The following is a 21,262-nucleotide window of genomic DNA, read 5'->3' as shown; positions in this document are numbered from 1 at the left end:
CAGTGTCCACTAGCGGGGGCGTGCCGAGTGACGTCACTCCTTGGGCGAGGCTGGGCAGCCAGAAGCCCGCCCTCTTCGGGAACGGCGGTTTCCACGCTTTTACCCGGCTCGGTCTGAGCTTTTAGCGCGTGCTCGAAATCCTGCAGAGTCACACAATGCTTTGCCTGACGCTTTCGCCCTCAGCCCCGGCAACAGTTGCGTAGCCACCTACAGTGGGCGGAGACACCGTACCGCAAGACAGACGCTCAGGAGAAAATTTGTCCTTCTGCGCGATCCGGCCCTCAGAGGTCGTTGCTAGGTGCCGACGTCCGCTTCCTTACATCTGATTGGGTCTCATCATAGGTGGGGCGGGGTTTTACTGTGGTGCGCATGCGTGCAGCAAGGATGGCGGAATCGGAACCTGAGCGGAAGGTGGGAGAGAGGTTGGAGTCCGCGCGGCTGGAGAGCGAAGGTAAAGGCCAGGGGTCCGGGTCTGACTCGTGTGTGTCTGCAGCGGGCTCGCACCGACGAGGCGACTGCCACAGGAAGCCGCTCTGAGGCAGAGGATGAGGACGACGAGGACTACGTGCCTTACGTGCCGTTGCGACAGCGCCGGCAACTGCTGGTGAGGGCCGTGGGTCGCGAGAAGAATGAGGGCAGGAGATGGGGGTTTAGCGATGCGATGGGGGTGGCCCCGGGTCCGCGGGGTGAGGTGTCAGTACGCGGGAGCGTGGTCCCCAGGCAGACGAGGAACTGGCAATGTCATCTGAGGAGTGGGGCAGCTCTGCGCCTCCGAGCACAGGACCCTCTCCCAAAAGCCAGGATCCTGACGTAGGCCCCCGGGCCCGATGCCCCACTTGCGTTGGGCTTGGCTCTGAGGGGCACTGGTGGAACCTCAGCTCCAGAAGCTGCTGCAGCGAAGACGCAAGGGAGCTGCGGAAGAGGAACAGCAGGACAGCGGCAGCGAGCCCCGAGGAGATGAGGACGACATCCCATTGGGTCCTCAGTCCAACGTCAGCCTCTTGGATCAGCACCAGCATCTCAAAGAGAAGGCTGAAGGTGGGCTGGGCAGCAGGCCGGAGGCTCAGTGTGGCGCACTGCTTTGGTGTCTCTCTGACACCTTCTGCTTCTTTTGTCAGCCCGCAAGGAGTCTGCCAAAGAGAAGCAGCTGAAGGAAGAGGAGAAGATCCTGGAGAGTGTGGCCGAAGGTCGAGGTATGGCTGTAGCCAGGGCAGAGAGGAGGTGAACTGAGCCTCCTCCCTCAACCCTAGGCATGTTCCATTTCAAGGGACCTGGCCTCTGGGAAGCAGGAGCCAGCCTTGAGCCATATCTGTTTTCTCAGCTTTGATGTCAGTGAAGGAGATGGCTAAGGGAATCACATACGATGATCCAATCAAAACCAGGTACGTCTTTTCTGTCTGCAGTTGGTTCCTCTTACTTGGGATGATAGGTGGCTGAGACTGGAAGGGACACCCCAAAGCCAGGTGTGCCCAGGTGCTAGCTTGACCCTTGTCACCCACCCACAGTTGGACACCACCCCGTTACGTCCTGAGTATGTCTGAAGAGCGGCATGAACGTGTCCGGAAGAAGTACCACATCTTGGTGGAAGGCGATGGCATCCCACCGCCCATTAAGAGCTTCAAGGAAATGAAATTTCCTGCAGGTACCTGGGAGCTGGAAGCACCAGCACATTATATGCGTACAGGCTGTGCTGGGTCTTTTGTTCCTGTGCACGGGCTTTCTCTAGTTGGAGCTAGCAGGGGCTACACTTTGTTGCGGTGCACAGGCTTCTGTTGTGGAGCATAGGCTCTAGGCACTCAGGCTTCAGTAGTTGCAGCACACGGGCTCAGAAGTTGCGGTGTGCGGGCTTCATTGGTTGTGGCACACAGGTTTTAGTTGTTCCACAGCATGTGGAAATCTTCCCACACCAGGGGTCGAACCCGCGTCCCCTGCATCGGCAGGCAGGTTTTTATCCACTGTGCCCCCAGGGAAGTCTGCAGTACCACATTGTGATCATGAAACATGCACCACATTTTGATAGTGAAACGTCTGTGAGGTTGCATCCTAGGCCCCCACCGAAGTCCAGAAGCTTCTGCATCAGGTCTAATCAGTGGAGAAGGAGGAATTTGTCTTTATGCTTCTTTTTCAGTCCCTGAGCTGTTCATATTTTGTAACCTCTGCCATTAGGGAGCTTTGGAGGGCAAGTAATGATGGCTTTAAACAGAACTGGGTGTGAATCCTGCCTCCACTTAGCCTAGAAGCCTTGGACAAGTTTGTGTGTCTGTCTTTTTGTCTGTCTGAGATCGTCGTTTGTAACGTGAGGGGCATAGTGCCAGTTTTACAGGCGTTAGGGGCCTGTGTCTCGTATCCTGTGAAACACAAAAATGAAGCCAGGCTGTTTTCTGTAGCCATCCTGAGAGGCCTGAAGAAGAAGGGCATCCACCACCCAACACCCATTCAGATCCAGGGAATCCCCACCATGTGAGTGTGAAGCTGACAGTCCTGGGGAGGAGCAGCCACCAGATGAGAAGCAGTCTTTGTTTTCCATGGAGCCTGACCCTCCAGCCTCTCTTCTCTCACCAGTCTCTCTGGCCGCGACATGATAGGCATAGCCTTTACCGGCTCAGGCAAGACACTGGTGTTCACTTTGCCCGTCATCATGTTCTGCCTCGAACAAGAGAAAAGGTTACCTTTCTCTAAGCGTGAAGGGCCCTATGGACTCATTATCTGCCCTTCGGTAAGAGAGGCTGGCCTAGAGGGCAGGGTACACGAGGGAGGGAGCCACTTTCTGGTGCCAGCCACTGCCCCTGTACCTGCAGCGGGAGCTGGCCCGACAGACCCATGGCATCCTGGAGTACTACTGCCGCCTGCTGCAGGAAGACAGCTCACCACTCCTGCGCTGCGCCCTCTGCATCGGGGGCATGTCCGTCAAAGAGCAGATGGAGACCATCCGACAGTGAGTCCAAGTGACCCTGCCCCATGGGCTTCCTCAGAACCCCTTGACAAGCCAAGAGACCCTTTGCTTTAGCTACTCAGCAGAGCCTTGCAGAGGCCGCTCATGGGCTCAGCCCTCAAGGAGCCCCCAGTCTAATGGGGAGGTGGGTTGGGACAGAGGAAGGTGCTAAAGTACTCTGGGACCACAGCAGATAGAACAGGGGCATCTGGGAGGTCAAGGAGTCAGGGCATTCCAGGCAGAAGGCAGAGAGGTGGAGGGCCTGGGGTGTCCAGGACGATCAGGGTTGTCCAGTGTGATCTATCAAGGAGGCTGAGGCTCTAGGATGTGGCTGGGCCTGTGCCCTTTCTACACAGTGCAGTTCCTGACAGACATCACATCACTACATGTCCAGGGTTACAGACAGGCCAAACCCAGTCCCTGTTTCATAGGCATTGCTAGTTAGGGAGGATGCAAACGTGGAAAAGATGGGTTCAGTGTACCAGGAAGCTGATCCCATTGAGGCCTACAAAGGGACCTGTGGAAGCACAAGCTGAAACTATCTGAAGATTCAGGTCAGCCCTCTTAGGGGCAGAGGAGTGATCAGGGGACGGGTGTGTGAGGCAGAGGTGACCATATGGCTGGGGTCTAGCAGAGAAGGCTACAGTGCTCGCCAGGAGAGCATTGTTCTGTTCGGAGAGCAAGGTGGTGGCAGTGACAAGGAAGGACAGGCGAGGAGAAACAGGAAGGAGACTGGAAGGCAGAACAGGGCGGGCTGCCGGCCCCTAGGTAAGGTCGAGCAGGTGGCTCAGCCCTCAGTGTCTGCCCTTGGTCCCCAGCGGTGTGCATATGATGGTGGCCACCCCTGGGCGCCTCATGGATCTGCTGCAGAAGAAGATGGTCAGCCTGGACATCTGTCGTTACCTGGCCCTGGACGAGGCTGACCGCATGATCGACATGGGCTTCGAGGGCGACATCCGCACCATCTTTTCCTACTTCAAGGTGCCCTTCCCCACCTGGCCGGGACGTTCCCGCCTCGTCCCCCCCTCCACACACACCACATTCAACTCTGAAGGGCCCTGAAGCCCACCCACTGTCCCAGCCACTCAGCCTCCCCAGCCCCCGCATGTCCGCTTCTTCCTCAGGGCCAGCGACAGACCCTCCTCTTCAGCGCCACCATGCCTAAGAAGATTCAGAACTTTGCCAAGAGCGCCCTGGTAAAGCCTGTCACGATCAACGTGGGGCGTGCCGGGGCCGCCAGCCTGGATGTCATCCAGGTACCTGCTAGGCAGTCTCACCTGGGAGGCTGGGGTCTTCCAAGGCTCCCGGGAACTGATCAGAGCAGGGTGGGCAGCGGGGGTTTCATTCACAGCTTTGGCCCTTAGCAGGAAGCCTTCTTATAGTGCCCCGCGCTTGGCAAGAGGCTTCTGGTCACCTCCCAGCCAGGCCTGGGGACCCATTCTCTGTGGCAGGGCCAGGGCTGGTGAGCCTGTTCTCAGGACCACCTGACCTGATCCCGGTGGTGGCAGGAAGTGGAATACGTGAAGGAGGAAGCTAAGATGGTGTACTTGCTTGAGTGCCTGCAGAAGACACCGCCGCCCGTGAGTGCTGCCAGCCAGGCTGGCCGGGGGGCAACATGCAGGGGGAGTGTCACAGGGGGCACCCAGGAGTCAGTCCCTGTGACCAGAGTTGGCTTTTTCTGGACAGGTGCTCATCTTTGCAGAGAAGAAAGCAGATGTGGACGCCATCCATGAGTACTTGCTGCTCAAGGGAGTGGAGGCTGTTGCCATCCATGGGGGCAAAGGTCAGGGTGGCATGTTCTAGGCACGGACCCCATCCCCGTAGCAGCCCCTCATCTTATCCCTTCCCCTACCTGGACAGCCTGCCACTCCTCCCCAGACCATTGCTGTCACTCTAACAGTTCCTGCCTGACCCTTTCCAGACCAGGAGGAACGGACCAAGGCTATCGAGGCATTCCGGGAGGGCAAGAAGGATGTCCTTGTGGCCACGGATGTAGCCTCCAAGGGCTTGGACTTCCCTGCCATCCAGCACGTCATCAATTATGACATGCCTGAGGAGATCGAGAACTACGGTGGGGTATTTGGGAGGCCGGGGTTGAGGGCTCAGCCCCAGGCCCTGGAGAGGGGGCCACATGCCCTATTCCCTGTCTCTGCAGTGCACCGTATTGGCCGAACTGGGCGCTCAGGAAACACGGGCATCGCCACTACCTTCATCAACAAGGCCTGTGGTGAGTCTGCCACCAAGGCCGTCTCCTGGGCCCTCCACCTGTGACCACTCAGGTTCTGGCTGCAGGGCCCAGGGTTGGACCTGAAGACTCCCCACTATCCCCACAGATGAGTCAGTGCTGATGGATCTCAAAGCCCTGCTGCTGGAGGCCAAGCAGAAGGTTCCACCGGTCCTGCAAGTCCTGCACTGTGGGGACGAGTCCATGCTGGAGATCGGAGGTGATGTGGGATGGAAGGACCCTAGTCTGGTGGGGGCAGTCGAGCACACCACGGAACAAGTGCATGCTGCCCCTTGGTGGACTGGGGGTCTGATGGGGGTGCCCAGGGTCTGGGGTATGGAGGCTGGCCCCGTAATCATGCTGACCCTCCCTACCCCGGTACCCCATTCCCACAGGAGAGCGTGGCTGTGCCTTCTGTGGGGGCTTGGGCCATCGGATCACCGACTGCCCCAAGCTCGAAGCCATGCAGACGAAGCAGGTTAGCAACATCGGCCGCAAGGACTACCTGGCCCACAGCTCCATGGACTTCTGAGCTGGCTGCCACCCCTCCTTCTCCACGAGGGGCCTCTGTCCCTGGAGCTCCAGCCACTACCACCGCTCCCCACCACACACACACCCCCGCCCCATGGACAAGAAGACCGCAAGCTCGGCTCAGCTGGCCTGGGTTGGGCCAGGCTGGACCTGGCTGCCTGCTCCCCATGCCCCCCAGAATTACTATTTTTGCTCCCCTTTAGCCTAGCTGCCATTAAAGCACAAGCCTTTCTGGTCTCAGCCTCTGTGTTTCACCTTGTCTGCCCCGTGCTCCCTGGGCAGGCCTCACCCTCTGACCGCCAGCGCCCCTCTGAGGTGGGACCTTGGTATCTCCCACAACCACTGCCAAAACCTGCTGGTACTGAGCTGTGGAAGGAGCTGATTGCCTGGGGCCTCCTGTGGAGGCTTAGGGTAAATTTCCTCTATTGTGACTCAGAAAAGGACCACCCTGATAGACCAAAGGGAAATGGTTGATTGGGGTTTCTGGTCTTTCTGGTTGGCTGTTATAACCTCCAGCCCTGCCCCAGCCTCCCTCTTCCTGTCAGTGTGTAAAGTTCCCCGGGCCTTCTAAGGCCCTTTGGAGACGTCCTGTCTCAGGCCCCCTGCCCATGCAGGCTCCCAGTAGGGAGGCCTCTGCTGTTTGCCAAGTGGGCAGCAAATGCCGTAGGACTGCCACCCAGGCCACATGCACCCACTGACCCAGCTATGTGCTGGGCTCAGGACCCAGGTGAGCCAGACAGATGCCCTCTGGGAAGTTCACAAGTGAGTGGGACAGACAGATCAGCCATGAATAAATGCAGGCTGCGGTCACGGGACTGCTAGCAAAGGGGCCAGGATTTCAGCATCTTGCTAGGGGTAGATAGAAAAAGAGCCCTGGTGGCAGGCAGCTCCTCTGCGCCAGACACTCCATGCGCAGGCCACGCGCTTATCCCAGGGGGACAGCGGTTGCTCGAGCCCTGTTTGCCACTTGGTGTGTGGCCTTGGGCAAGTTACTTAATGTTTCTGAGTCTTGATTTCCTCATCGGTGAAATGGCAATGAGAATGCAAAGGACATGGTGTCTGGGGCTGCTTGGGCCATAATGGGCACAAAGCCAGGTGAATGAGGCCCTAGATTTCCTGCCTGAGAAGCTATACAACCCACATGTGACCCCCAAACAGTATTTGGGCTATTCCTTCCTAGAAGTGGCACAGGATAAATGACACAAGGCTGTCTCCAGAATTCAGATTCATATGCAGAGCTCAGATACCTGGCCTCCAGCAAGGCAAGGCTTAGAAAGTGCCCCAGCAAGAAGCAAAGCTTAAAAAAAAAAAAGCATGTGAGATCTCCAGGGAACTCGGCAGGGGCGTGCCACCCTCTCACGTGGCTGGGGCCATGCCATGAGGGCAGGGGCCTTTGTGCTCTCAAGATAGCGTGGGGTGGTCAAAGGAGGCCTCCTGGAGGAAGAAGGCCAGAGGGAGAAGGCCCAGTGCCCTGAGGAGCACGGTGAGAGGCGCCCTGAAGGGACCAGGCGTGGGGAGGTGGAGGAGAGAATACTCCTCGAGTGCTGGGCCCAGGAGTCCAAGCTAGACCTGAGGGCACTGGGAGCCAGGCAGCATTTAGGAAGGGGAGGGATGGGTTGTTTGGGGATGGCAGAAAGGGCCGAATGGGCCCAGGTAGGGCCATGGTTCAGTGGGAAGATGCCAAGGCTGGCAATAGACAGGAGCTGTGAAATGGAAAGGACCAAGTGACTGTTAGAACTGTTTTCCAGCATAAAGGCAGGCCGACCAACTAGGACTCTTGAATGGGAAAGCAAGGAGTTTGCCCATCTGGCTAGAGTAAGGTCCTGGGGTGGGGACCAGGCTGTGGGCATGCCAGGCCCCAAGGTACACAACTGCCCCAGGATGGGGGAGGGGTCGGAGCGCATGACTCAGGAGCCAGTCTGCGGTCAGAGGCTCACACCCAGCTGACCGGGACAGGCAGGGATCATCTGCCCTCAGGTAGTCTGAGGCCCCTGCCTGGCCCTAGTGGGGTACCTGGAACCCTCCCCACCCCATTCTAGCTCCTTTACGGTAGGCAGGGCTCCCCTCCCCCAGGCCTGCAGCTGCCTCTCTGGACAGAGGGAGGGGGAAGTGGCCAGAAGGGGAAGTGTGAGGAGTTCCCCTCCTGCCCGTCATCAGTCTCCGCAGGTCCTCGGAGTGTCGGCCCTGGGGCCCGACCGCGGCCATGGAGCCTCTGGAGACCCCCGTCAAGGACGGCATCCTCTACCAGCAGCACGTCAAGTTCGGCAAGGTGGGGACCCTAGCTGCCCGGCGGCCGCCTAGGACAGGTGGTGGGCCTCTGCCCCAGACTCGGACAGGCCGCTAGGATTGGGAAAAAGAGGGTAGGCGTCAGGGTGGGGAATCCAACCTGGGTGTGGAGAAGTTCAGCCTCAGCGAGACCTGCCTCATTTACAGGTGGGAAGCCAAGAGCGGGGAGCCGGTAATGCCACCCTTGAGGCAGAGCAGAGGTGAGGGGCTGGCTAATCCAAAAGCCTTCCATCCCATCTACTAGTGGCACTGTGGCCCCTGAGAGGGCTGGAGGCTGAGCTGGAGGAGCCCCTAAAAGGGGAGCTCCATCCTGCTGAAGAGGGCTCGGCTCTTCCCAGCCCTGTCCTGAGGTTGCGGGCCCTGCACACTCATAGCTCAGCCGCAGCTGCTGCCCAGGCAGATAAACCGTCTGTTTCCTTTGCTCGGAATTATTTGCATGTTTCCTTCCTTGCCATCATGAGACAGAGGCCTCCCTCCCACCCCACCCCTTGCCCCATGGCCTAAGTGACCTTTTCTTTGCAGGCGGTGGGGGTACCGACAAAGCAGGGCTGGCAGGTGGTCTGCTGTAGCCACTAGATATTACCCAGTAGAAGCCCCAGCCTCGTGCGTTCTCACAACCTTTTGTTTTTTAAGTATTTTTTTTTTATTATTTACTTGGCCATGCTGGGTCTCAGGGGCGGCGTGCAGGATGTTTTACTTGCCGCATGTGGGATCCAGTTCCCAGGCCCCTGCACTGGGAGCATGGAGTCCTAGCCACTGGACCACCAGGGAAGTCCCCCCTCATGACCTTTGAGAGACGAAGATACTAGTGCTTATGGGGATCACAGTTGGGAAAGTGTGGGGGTAGATGTGAACCCAGGGCTGACTGACTCCAAGTACAGACTGTCCCCCTTGCCAGGCCAGCTCTGGCAAGGCATCCTGGGCTTCCCTGGTGGCTCAGACGGTAAAAAAGCTGCTCAGACAGTAAGGAATCTGCCTACAGTGCAGGAGACCGGGTTCAACCCCTAGGCCAGGAAGATCCCCTGGAGAAGGAAATGGTAACCCACTCCAGTATTCTTGCCTGGAAAATCCCATGGCCAGAAGAGCCTGTCTGGCTACAGTCCATGGGGTCACAAAGAGTCGGACACGACTGGACAACACTTCACTTTCACATGGCCTGAAGAGTGGGGAGGCGGAGGCCACCCTGGGTGGCCAGGAGCACTGGCTGAATGGCTTGTGTGGGGTTGAGATGCAGGTTGGGAACTGCCACTTGAGGGTCATCTCCCCCATTTTTATCTCCTGCAGAAATGCTGGCGGAAGGTATGGGGTCTACTCTATGCAGGAGGCCCCTCGGGCGTGGCCCGGCTAGAGAGCTGGGAGGTCCGGGATGGTGGCCTGGGGCCAGCAGGTGACAGGTCTGCGGGGCCTGGCCGGCGAGGAGAACGGCGGATCATTCGCCTGGCTGACTGTGTGTCTGTGCTACCGGCTGATGGTGAGAGCTGCCCCCGGGACACTGGTGCCTTCCTGCTCACCACCACGGAGCGAAGCCACCTGCTGGCCGCAGAGCACCGCCAGGCATGGATGGGCCCCATCTGTCAGCTGGCCTTCCCGGTGAGCACAGGGCAGGTGGGGAAGGCATCCAGGGGCGGGCTGGGGAGACCATTTCACCCACACCTTGTTCATCTCCATGCTCATTCACATCCCATCACTCAGCAAGCACCTAGAAGCCTGGGATACAGGCCAGAAGCCCGCAGAGCAAATCTCAGATAGCCATGAATGCTATGGAGAATATGAGAGGCTGAGTGGGACCATGAGTGAGTGGGGGTATGTTAGACAGGAGGGTCCAGGAAGGCTTCTCAGGAGAGGACAAATAACCCACCAGGCAAAGATCTGAGGAAAGAGTGTCCTCAATACCAGTCTGAGAAGGCTCCTGAAAAGAGGGAGCAGCATGGGCAAGGGCCCTGAGGCAGGGAAAAGCTTGATGTTCAAGGAGCAGAAAGGCCATTGTGGCCACAGGCTAAGGAGGGAGAGGGGACCCAGGAGGAGGCGACGGTGGAGAACTTGGTGGGAGCCACCTGAACCTGCCTTGGGCCACTTGTGGAGTCTGGGCTTTTATTTTGCTCAAGAGGAGAAGCCTCTGGGGAGTTGGACCCAGAAACTGAGTGTTTTAAAGCTTTGCAGGGTCTCTGATGGGCCAAAAGGAAATGAGTGGCAGTTCCTCAAAAATTAAACAAAGTTAACATATGACCTAGCAATTCTCCTCCTAGGCGTAGACCCAAGAGAACTGAAACAGGTGTTCAAACAAAACTTGCATGAGAATCTTTAGTGCAGCGTTGTTCACAGTAGCCCAAAGATGCAAACAACCCACATGTCCATCAACGGATGAATGGATAAACTGAATGTAGTCTATCCATACAACAGAACATGACTTAAAAAAGAATGAAGCACTGATACATGATACAACGTGGGTGGACATTGGAAACATGCGAAGTCAGAACAGCTAGACACTAAAGGCCACACACTGTGTGATTCCATTTACATGAAGTACCCAGAATAGACAAATCCATAGTTACAGAAAGCAGCTTACTGGTTGCCAGGGCTGAGGAGAGGAGGGAATAGAAAGTAAAGACTTAATGGGTACAGGATTTCCATTTGGAGTGATGAAAAAGTTCTGAATTACATCTCCATCCACTTTATTTTTTTTTCCCATCCACTTTAAAATGGTTAAAATGGTCAGTTTTATGTTGTGTATTTTACAATTCTTTTGATTTAAAAAAAAAAAAAACAGGTAAATAAACAGGAGCAAGAGACCAGTGGGAAGCCATTGCATTTGACCCTGGCTATGGAGAAGGCAATGGCACCCCACTCCAGTACTCTTGCCTGGAAAATCCCATGGGCAGAGGAGCCTGGTGGGCTGCAGTCCATGGGGTCGTGAAGAGTTGGACACGACGGAGCGACTTCACTTTCACTTTTCACTTTCCTGCATTGGAGAAGGAAATGGCAACCCACTCCAGTGTTCTTACCTGGAGAATCCCAGGGATGGGGGAGCCTGGTGGGCTGCTGTCTATGGGGTTGCACAGAGTCTGACACGACTGAGGTGACTTAGCAACATGGTATCCTGGGGCTTCCCTGGTGGCTCCGATGGTAGAGAATCCACCTGCAATGCAGAAGACCTGGGTTCAATCCCTGGGTTGGGAATATCCACAAAGGAGGGCACGGAAACCCTGCTCTAGTATTCTTGCCTGGAGAATCCCATGAACAGAGGAGCCTGGCGGGCTATGGTCCATAGAGTCACAAAGAGCCGGACACTGAAGTGACTTAGCATGGCATGGCACGTGGTTTCATGGGCCAAGGTGGTCATGATGGAGATGCTCAGGGTCAGAGCCTGAAGAATGTTGGGGAAGATGGAGAAAGAGGTCAAAGATGGGAGGAAGAGTGGCCATTCACTCGTGGATCCCACCCTTGAAGCTCCCACCCCTTTACTGCTCCAAGGTATCACAGGGACACAGACAGACTGGCCCAGGCTCTGGCCAACCTCAGGGGCGATGGAGGACATCTTCTCATGTGCCCTTGCTTTACAGCTCTCAGCACCCTAAAAGGGGCAGCCGGTGGGGAAATAGGCTCAGAGTGGTGCCCAGGGCCTTGCACTGTGTCACAGGTGGAACTGGGACTGGCACTCAGGTCGCTGGGTGCCCTTGCTTGTCACAGACCCCAGGGAAAGGATATGGGAATGGGGAGGAGAGACACTAACCTCTGGCCTTGTCCCATTCCCTAGGGCACAGGGGAGAGTTCCTCAGGATCTGGGGAGGCAGAGGCTCGGCAGAGGAGCCTGGTCCCCATGGAGGAGAACTCCATCTACTCTTCCTGGCAGGAAGGTAAGTTGCAGAGATTACAGAGGCAGCCTTAGCCCCAGCACACCCGGGGCGGGAAGCTTTCTGGGACCCCACCCAGGGAGTCTGTGCTTGTGGCCCTCACGGCCGGTGCTTGCAGTGGGCGAGTTCCCGGTGGTGGTGCAGAGGACGGAGGCAGCCACCCGCTGCCAGCTGAAGGGGCCCTACCTCCTGCGGCTGGGCCAGGACGCTATCCAGCTGAGCGAACCGGCCAATCCGCAGGCGCTCTACACCTGGCCCTACTGCTTCCTGCGAAAGTTCGGCTCCGACAAGGTGAGGTGCTGGGTCGCCGCCCCGCTGGTCCCGCAGGGAAGGGTGGCGGGTGGCGCGCGATTCCTGAAACCGCTGACTCCTCGTACCGCCCCCTGCCCAGGGCGTGTTCTCCTTTGAAGCCGGCCGCCGCTGCGACTCGGGCGAGGGCCTCTTCGCCTTCAGCAGCGCCCGCGCCCGCGACCTGTGCGGGGCCTTGGCCGCCGCCATCGCCCGCCAGCGGGAGCGGCTCCCGGGGCCCCGGCCCTGCCCTCTGCCGCGGGCCACCTCGCTGCCCTCGCTGGAGCCTCCAGGCGAGCTGCGGGAGGGGCCCCCGCGGCCCGAGGCGCCCGGCTCGCGGAAGATGCGCGCGGCCGAGCCCGGGCCACAGAGTCTGCCGCCGCTGCTGGGCCCCGCGGTCTCCGAGGAGCCGCCGGCAGTGCTCTACGCGTCCGTGTGCAAGCGGGCCAGCGTGCCCCCGAACGCCGCCGCCGAACACCTGTACGAGAACTTGTGCGCGCCCGACGCCGGCTGCCGGAAGCTGGTGGAAGAGGGCCCGGGCGGCGGCAACCCCCCGGACAGCCCCATCTACCACAACAGCCAGGACCTGGGCTGGCCCGGCGCGGCCCACGACAGCAGCCTGGAGGCCCAGTACCGGCGGTTGCTGGAGCTGGAGCTGGCGGATAACGGCGACGAGGCCTCGGGGTCTGGCCGCCCGGGTGCGCACTCAGGCTTCAAGGCCAAGCTGGTGACATTTCTGAGCCGAGAGCGGAAGAAGGGCCCGGCCCCCTGCGACCGGCCCTGAACCACTTGGTGTGGCCGCCCGAGGAGAGGAGGGCACTCTCCCTGGGACAAGAGGGCAGGGGGGACAACCGACATCTGGGGACGCAATCCTCACACTCACTCTAGCCTGGAGTGACAAGGTAGGAGGCCTGGGGAGGCCCCCCACCCGACCCCCGTGTATAGTGTACAGATTTGCTGGCAATAAAGCCTTTTTAGTTCTCCTCTCTGTCCAGCCTCCTGGCCCACAGTGCTATCTCCTCCCTAAGGGCTTCCCTGGTGGCTCAGATGGTAAAGAATCCACCTGCAATGCCGGATTCCTGGGTTCCATCCCTGGGTCGGGAAGATCCCCTGGAGGAGGGCATGGCTACCCACTCCAGTATCCTTGCATGGAGAATCCCATGGACAGAGGAGCCTGGCGGCTACAGTTCATGGGGTCAAAAAGAGTCATACATGACTGAGCGACTAAGGACAGCAAGGGTCCCGGCAGTGGTATGCCCAGGTCCACACAGATCCTCAAACACGGGTTGCAACAAACACCAGTGCCCTGTGCTGGGTTCCAGGGACATATGTGACCCAGCGCCGACCTCTGCCACCCTTAGGTTCAAGTCCACTGGAGCAGGCAAGTGGAATACAGATAATTATGGCTCCATGTGGTCCTGTGCGGTGGAAGTGACTCAGACAGTAGTAGGGCAGAGGGAGAAATAAGGCTTGCTGATGGGTGATGTACCCTCTGAATTGAGCGTAAAGGGGAGGCAGGGCTTCACCAGACTGGCAGTGAGCCCTGGAGCTTTCCAGGCTGAAGGTAGGCATGGTGGTTGCAGAGAGCGAGGGAAGAGCATGAACCAGAGGGTTCCTAGGGGTTTGAGGTTGAGTTGGCCACGCATGAGAGGTCTGATCATCCTACAAGGAGCTGGGTCTCATCCTCAGTGGAGGAACACAGTCAGACCAGGGAAAGCTGTGTGGAGGCTGATTTTGAGGGACCAGAAAGCCTGAGCTGAGGAGGAGTGGGGGAGGGGCAGGGGGCAGGGACTTCAAAGATGTGCACACCCAAAACAGTCTCCGCTGAAACTCAAAAATGCACAGACACTCCTGGGGAGTCCCTGGCCTCAGTCTCTTCTTTAGCCGTGAAGCATAAAGATCAAATTATACACCAGACATGCATTCATTCGAGTCTTACCAATGCCTATTTTGTGCCAGGCTCTGAGGACCCATGGCCGTGTTCATGACAGCCACAGTCCTGTTTTCAAGGAGTCCACATTCCAGAAGGAGATAAGGAGTCTCTCGAAGACTTCATTGGCTGCCTTACTGTCCTCTCCTTACTGCTGCTCCTGTCACCATCCCTGGGTCTCCATGCATACAAGCATCAATGCCCCCAAAGATCCAGCCTCCTGGTCCCTTGACCTCAGCACCACCTCAGCTGCTCACACCTTTGACACATCCCAAACTTCATCTTTATGATGGTGACGCTCCATTGTCACTTCACAGTGACACTGTCTTATTTCAAGTGTCTGCCACTGGCTACCTCCTCTCCTTCCAGCCCACTTCCTCTAGTGTTGCCTATGTGGCTGCTCTCCATTCTCACTGACCTGCACTGACCCTTTTCTCATTATCTGCACTGCTGCTGCTACTGCTAAGTCGCTTCAGTCGTGTCCGACTCTGCATGACCCCATAGACGGCAGCCCACCAGGCTACCCCGTCCCTGGGACTCTCCAGGCAAGAACACTGGAGTGGGTTGCCATTTCCTTCTCCAATGCATGAAAGTGAAAAGTGAAAGAGAAGTCGCTCAGTCGTATCTGACTCTTAGAGACCCCATGGACTGCAGCCTACCAGGCTCCTCCATCCATAGGATTTTCCAGGCAAGAGTACTGGAGTGGGGTGCCATTGCTTTCTCCCATTATCTGCACTACTCCAGTCCATAATCCCATCCTTGCCCTACTTGGATTCTGCCTTCTGCTCCCCTCTCCTTCCATCCTATTTTTGGGGCAAAGTTCCCAGCCTCAGGTAAACCCAATTCTCTGTGCCACCATATGAGAAATTACCATAACCAGGCTGACTGCGTTCTCTTTAACGATGTGATCTCAAACCTCAAATAGATAGGCTGTCCATGCTGCCCAGAGATCCTGCATGCCACAGTGGCTGCTTTTCTCCTCCCCAAGGCTCTCATAGCTTCTTCTCTCCATCCCTGACCATTCTCACATTTCTACTTGGGAAGTGGTAGCCAACAGAAGTGAGCATCCTTGACCTCCCACTGCTTCATCTACAAGAGCAGCTATATCTGCACCAGTCTCCCTCCTGCCCTACAACAGAAGAGTGTCTGCTCCCGTCTCCTCTCATTTCCCCATGGCTTGGCAAACAGAGCTCTACCCTCTCTCCTTGACCTGTTAATTCCATCATCATCATCATCATTTCCAGCCACACATAAATATGCTCTATAGTTTCTTTAAAACAAACCTCCCCTCGACCTCTCGTTCTCCTTCAGCCACTCCCCCATTTCTCTCTTCCTCTTCACAGAGAAATTCCTCAAAAGAGTTGTTGATTACTCTCATTTCCACTTTCTCACCTCCCATTCTCCTTTCAACCAAATCCAATCTCCTGGTGGTCTCCACAACTCCATTCCATCACTCTTATTAGGGTCACCAACCTCCTTTTTCCCCCAAACAAAAGCAACCTGGACTCTCTTTGTGATCTAGACTCTCCTTACTTCTCAGCAGCACTCCACACCCCTTCTTGGAATGTGGTCTTCACTTGGTTTTCCTCCTCCTCACAAGTCTCTTCTTCCCAGACTCTTCTGTCACCTTCCCTGCCTGAGTTCTGTGCGGGACTTTGGCATCAGACACAGTGTATTCAACCCTAGCTGCATACGTAATCACCTGTTGTTCAGTTGCTCAGTCATGTCTGATTTTTTGCGACCCCGTGGACTGCAGCACACCAGGCTTCCCTGTCTTTCACCGCCTCCCAAAGTTTGCTCAAACTCATGTCCATTGAGTCGGTGATGCCATCCAGCCATCTCATCCTCTATCGACCCCTTCTCCTCCTGCCCTCAATCTTTCCCAGCATCAGGGTCTCCTGCAGTCAAGTTGGCTCTTCACGTCAGGTGGCCAAAGGATTGGAATTTCAGCATCAGCATCAGCCCTTTCAGTGCAAATTCAGGATTGATTTCCTTTAGGATTGACTGGTTTGATCTCCTTACTGTCCAAAGGACTCTCAAGAGTCTTCTACAACACCACGGTTTAAAGGCATCAATTCTTTGGCGCTCAGCCTTCTGTATGGTCCAGCTTCCACACCTGTACATAACTACTGGGAAAACCATAGCTTTGACTATACAGATCTCTGTTGGCAAAGTCATGTCTCTGCTTTTAATTATGCTGTTTAGGTTGGTCATAGCTTTTCTTCCAAGGAACAAGCGTCTTTTAATTTCATGACTGCAGTCACCATCTGCAGTGATTTTGGAGCCCAAGAAAATAAACTCTATCACTGTTTCCATTGTTTCCCCATCTATTTGCCATGAAGTGATGGGACCGGATGCCATGATCTTCACTTTTTGAACGTTGAGTTTTAAGCCAACTTTTTCACTCTCTTTCACTTTCATCAAGAGGCTCTTTAGTTCCTGCTTTCTGCCATAGGGGTGATGTCATCTTCACATCTGAGGTTATTTGTCAGTTTTCTCCCAGCAATCTTGATTCCAGCTTGTGTTTCATCCAGCCTGGCATTTTGCATGATGTACTCTGCATATAAGTTGAATAAGCAGGGTGACAATATACAGCATTGACGTACTCCTTTCCTAATTTGGAACTAGTCCATTGTTCCATGTCTGGTTCTACTGTTGCTTCTTGACCTGCATACAGGTTTCTCAGGAGGCAGGTAAGGTGGTCTGGTATTCCCATCTCTTTAGGAATTTTCCACAGTTTGTTGTGATCTACACAGTCAAAGGGTTTAGCATAGTCAATGAAACAGAAGTAGATCTTTTTCTGGAATTCTCTAGCTTTTTCTATGATCCAACAGATGTTGGCGATTTGATCTTTGACTCCTCTGCCTTTTCTAAATCCAGCTTGTACATCTGGAAGTTCTCGGTTCAATTACTGTTGAAGCTTGGAGTAGAGCCTTTTTAAAATGCCGATGCCTAGGCCCACACCCATGGTTTCAAATTTCATCTGTCAAGGCAGGCCTTGGGCACCACTTTTTCAGCTCCCCAGATAATTGTAGTATGCACCCAAGGCTGAGAACCACAGTCCTAAGTGAGTCAAGGTGGTCTCCAGATCTCACAGGCCATCTAAATATTGATGACCTGTAAATCTTGCCCCTGAGATCCATATTTAAGATTCCAACTGCACATGAGAGTTCTAGGTGTCTAAAGGCATCTCCAAATGTAGTGTGTGAAGGGAGGCTGTGGGGAGGTGCATTCTGTGCTATCCCATGGTGTTTGTAGCCACACAGGACAAAACCCAGAAAAATGTTGGAAACACCGAGAGACACATTTCAGCCCTACTTACAGATGATCCTCCTGACAGGCAAAAGCTTCCCATGATTGATCAGGCTGCTTGCAACAGAGCAAGCTGAGGCTAGGAGGAGTCAGGGTACCTTCAGCAATGACCTCTTGGCCCCACAGTGGCAGGTCAGCTCCTGCCACCTCACAGAATGCCAGGACACACTTGAGGTTACCCAGAGAGTCAAGATCTTGGCCAGAACTGGGATCCAGGATGCTGGGTCCTTGGTCTGGCATGCTTCTTTTAAAAACTGTCAAAAAAAATAAAAATAAAAATAAAAAAAATAAAAACTGTCTTCTAATACTTTTATAATTTTACTTGTAAAAGTAGATTTTACTTGATTTTTCCAAATCTTTATTTTTACTTCTTTATTTGATGGCACTGGTTTTTAGTTGTAGCATGTGGGATCTAGTTCCCTGACCAGGGATCAAACCAGGCCCCCTGCATTGGGAGCGAGGAGTTTTAGCTACTGGACCACTAGTGAAGTCCTGTAAAAGTAGATTTTAATCTATATGTGATATATTTTTATATATGGCATGAGGTGGACCCTTGTTTTTTTTAGACAATAACCAATTGTTCCAACACAATTTATAGAATGGTTTTTCTTTCTATTTTAAGCAATTGAATGTTCTTTTTAAATTTATTTTCAGTGTATATTCATTTTTAAATTGAGTAGTTGATTTGATTTATAATGTTTCAAATATACAGCAAAGTGATTCAGTTATATATATATATGCTAAGTCGCTTCAGTCGTGTCCGACTCTGTGCGACCCCGCAGACGGCAGTCCATTAGGCTCCTCTGTCCCTGGGACTCTCCATGCAAGAATACTGGAGTAGGTTGCCATTTCCTTCTCCAATGCATGAAAGTAAAAAGTGAAAGTGAAGTCACTCCTTCGTGCCCGACTCTTAGCGACCCCATGGCCTGCAGCCCACCAGGCTTCTCCGTCCATGGGATTTTCCAGGCAAGAGTACTGGAGTGGGGTGCCATTGCCTTCTCCGATATATATATACATGTATGTATATATATGTATGCATACATATATATGTTCTTTTTCAAATTCTTTTCCATTATGGGTTATTACAAGATATTGAATATAAATTTCTGTGTTATACAGTATGTTCTTGTTGTTTTGGCATGCTTTTTTTATTACAAATCTAAACCTTTTTGTTTCATGGCAATTTTTATGAGGTTCCAATCAGAAAGTAGAAGAGAAAGTCTTTGGAAACGCCTAGGGACCTGGCCCTGGAGCTACAGGTATCCTGACCACCAGGGGGCACTGTGGCCTAGCCCACGGCCAGTTCCCCCCTACCCAGCGGCTGCCTGTGCAGGGAGCTCTGGTGGCTCCATCTAGGTCTGAGCCCTGCAGGAGCCCAAGGAATGGGATCCCTGGCTCTCCCTGTTGGAGGGCTGCCTGGAGCCCCAGGCTGCCACTTCTTCCTTTCTTCATTTACTGTTTCACTTTCTCAATCCTTCCTTCATCTGTTTATTCATATCCGCTGTGTGCAGTCACTGGGGAGACGGTGAACAAAACAGACAAGACCCTGTTCTCAGAGGACTGACTTTCTAATGCAGACAAAGGGCAATGAAGAAACAAACACTTAATATAATGTCAAATGGTGGTAAGTGCTATAGGGAAAAAGTAAGGCAGGATAAGGAACTAGTGCATCATGCGGGTGAGGTGTCAGGGGCTGCTGTTTTAGATAGGATGATCAAGAAAGGAGGCAACATCTGAGCAGAGACCTGAGCACAGTGAGAGAGCCTGTTGTTTTAATATCTGGTAGAAAGTGTTTCAGCAGAAGGAGTCGCAAACACAAAGGCTCTGAGGCAGGAATACCTTTGCTGTGATGGAGGAACACTCAGGAGGCCAAGTGACTGGAGTGGATGGAGTGAATGAGGAGGTGAGGGACCCAGTTTATTGTGTCTTGGTGGATGCAGTTTATTAGTGTCATGTACATCTGAAACACTTTACTTTCCAGTGTGATACCAGCCCACTGGAATACTAAAAGCTGAGGGTGATTTGATGTGATCTCTGCTTTAGGGAATGGCAACCCACTCCAGTACTCTTGCCTGGAAAATCCCATAGGAGGAGCTTGGTAGGCTGCAGTCCATGGGGTTGCTAAGAGTCGGACGACTGAGCGGCTTCACTTTCACTTTTCACTTTCATGCATTGGAGAAGAAAATGGCAACCCACTCCAGTGTTCTTGCCTGGAGAATCCCAGAAATGGGGGAGCCTGGTGGGTTGCCGTCTATGGGGTCACACAGCGTCAGACACAACTGTAACGACTTGGCAGGAGCAGCAGCAGCAGCTGCTTTAGAGGGACTTTGGCTGCTGCAGTGAAAGAACTCTGGACTGGGTAAGAGTAGTAGCAGAGAGCTCTATTAGGAGACTGTTAAAATGTCCAGACATGAGAGAAGTGGCAGGGACATACATGGAAGCCAAATGTGGAAGAAATTCTGAAGGTGGAATTTGCAGAATCTAAAGTATGAGACAGAAAATAAAGGAAGGAAAACGTCATAATTTTTACTGGACCAGGCAGATGAATAATGCTGCTCTTTTAATTTTCTTTTTTTTTTTTTTACTTTACCAAAGTGAGGAAGGAGTTAGGGAGGTGGAGAAATTGCAAGTTTAAATTGACTGATGCTGAAGCTCCAATACTTTGGCCACCTGATGAGAAGAGCTGACTCATTACAAAAAACCCTGATACTGGGAAAGATTGAAGGCAGGAGGAGAAGGGGACGACAGAGGATGAGATGGCTGGATGGCATCACCGACTCAATGGACATGAGTTTGAGCAAACTTTGGGAGATGGTGAAGGACAGAGAAGCCTGGTGTGCTGTAGTCCATAGGGTCACAAAGAGTTGGACACGATTGAGCAACTGAACAACGACAATGATGATTTGAAATAGACATCCTAGGTTTGACGGACTGTTGGATACTGGAGTCTGGATTTGTTGGGGAAGGCCAGATCCGGACATATAAGTTGGGAGTCCTTGGCATATAGGTATTATTGATAGTCACAGAACAGAATGGGGTCCCAGAGAGTGAATGTAGAGAGGAAAGAGCTGATGACCATGTTGGAAAGCAAATGAGGAGCTGCAAAAGGAGGTGGAGAAGGAGAATTCAGTAGGGCAGGAGGCAGGATGGTGCAGAAGAAGCAGTCAGTGGGACAGGATGAAGCCACGGGGAAGAGGGAGTGTACCCTGACCAGAGCTGTTTCTAGGTAGGGAAAGAGGAAAGCTGAGAAATCATCACTGATTGAACAACCTGGAAATAATTAGAGACCTTTTGAAGAGGGAATTAATTCAGAGGACTGGTGGGGACAAGAGCTTGACTGAATGGGTTCAGGAGAGAATGGGAGGAAAAACGGGGAGGAAGGGTAATAAATAACTCCAAGGAATTTTACCCTCAAGGAAAGTAGAATAAAAGAGAGATTGCTGAAAAGTGATATGAGATCAAGAGAAAATTTCTTTAAAGATGAGAACTCATACATCAGTTTATGTAGTGAAGGAAATGATGCAGAAGAGGATGAAATATGATAATAGTGGAGAGGGGAGAATAGCATTGGCCATGCCCTGAGGCGTGGACATTTGTTCACTCACTCGCAAACCTGGGTCCTTGCTCAATTTCCCCCGCTGCCTGAGCTAGCCGCCTGGGCTGAGCACTGGGTCAAAGTGGGGGCTCTGACACCCTTATTGGAGGCGCTGCCGATTCTGGAGCGGGTAGCAGGACATAGCCCATCAGGATAGTCGGCACTTAGGTGGGGACGCTGGGCTGCTGGCCGCTGACTGCGAGGGGTCGGCGGTAGGAATAGGTCAGGATTGAGTAACGATTGGGGCCAGAGCCAAGGGTCCCTACACCTGTGTCGGCTGTCATTTTCTGCCTTCGGTGGAATGTTCTGCAAA

General features: G+C 54.0%; 2 protein-coding genes and 1 long non-coding RNA gene across 3 annotated transcripts; 2 read left to right on the top strand and 1 right to left on the bottom strand.

Moving 5' to 3' along the window:
• The first annotated feature begins 352 nt into the window (after positions 1-352).
• DDX41 (DEAD-box helicase 41) lies at positions 353-5,927 on the top strand. The gene is made up of 17 exons (XM_086410980.1): positions 353-411; positions 494-604; positions 879-1,038; positions 1,119-1,193; positions 1,322-1,382; positions 1,506-1,642; positions 2,388-2,460; positions 2,563-2,716; positions 2,799-2,935; positions 3,751-3,913; positions 4,057-4,188; positions 4,441-4,512; positions 4,619-4,715; positions 4,854-5,003; positions 5,088-5,159; positions 5,266-5,376; positions 5,552-5,927. Exons 1-17 carry the CDS (start codon positions 370-372, stop codon positions 5,686-5,688), a joined length of 1,884 nt encoding a protein of 627 aa, XP_086267106.1. The 5' UTR covers positions 353-369; the 3' UTR covers positions 5,689-5,927.
• A 1,148-nt stretch (positions 5,928-7,075) lies between these two features.
• Positions 7,076-13,100, top strand: DOK3 (docking protein 3). Its single transcript, XM_086410981.1, has 6 exons — positions 7,076-7,170; positions 7,845-7,956; positions 9,258-9,563; positions 11,728-11,827; positions 11,943-12,115; positions 12,216-13,100. Exons 2-6 carry the CDS (start codon positions 7,891-7,893, stop codon positions 12,894-12,896), a joined length of 1,326 nt encoding a protein of 441 aa, XP_086267107.1. The 5' UTR covers positions 7,076-7,170; positions 7,845-7,890; the 3' UTR covers positions 12,897-13,100.
• LOC147369097 (uncharacterized) lies at positions 10,629-11,863 on the bottom strand. Its single transcript, XR_015167255.1, has 3 exons — positions 11,704-11,863; positions 11,195-11,337; positions 10,629-11,109 (listed from the first exon to the last, which is right to left on the bottom strand). It is a non-coding gene; the product is annotated as an uncharacterized LOC147369097 (long non-coding RNA).
• Positions 13,101-21,262: the final 8,162 nt, after the last annotated feature.

Source organism: Bos grunniens, chromosome 7, assembly GCF_055505025.1.
Source record: "Bos grunniens cultivar Pamir isolate PY7600 chromosome 7, Bosgru_T2T1.0, whole genome shotgun sequence".
Lineage (NCBI taxonomy): Eukaryota > Metazoa > Chordata > Mammalia > Artiodactyla > Bovidae > Bos > Bos grunniens.
Note: the sequence above shows the minus strand (reverse complement) of the source record. Positions and strands in the feature narration are given on the sequence as shown.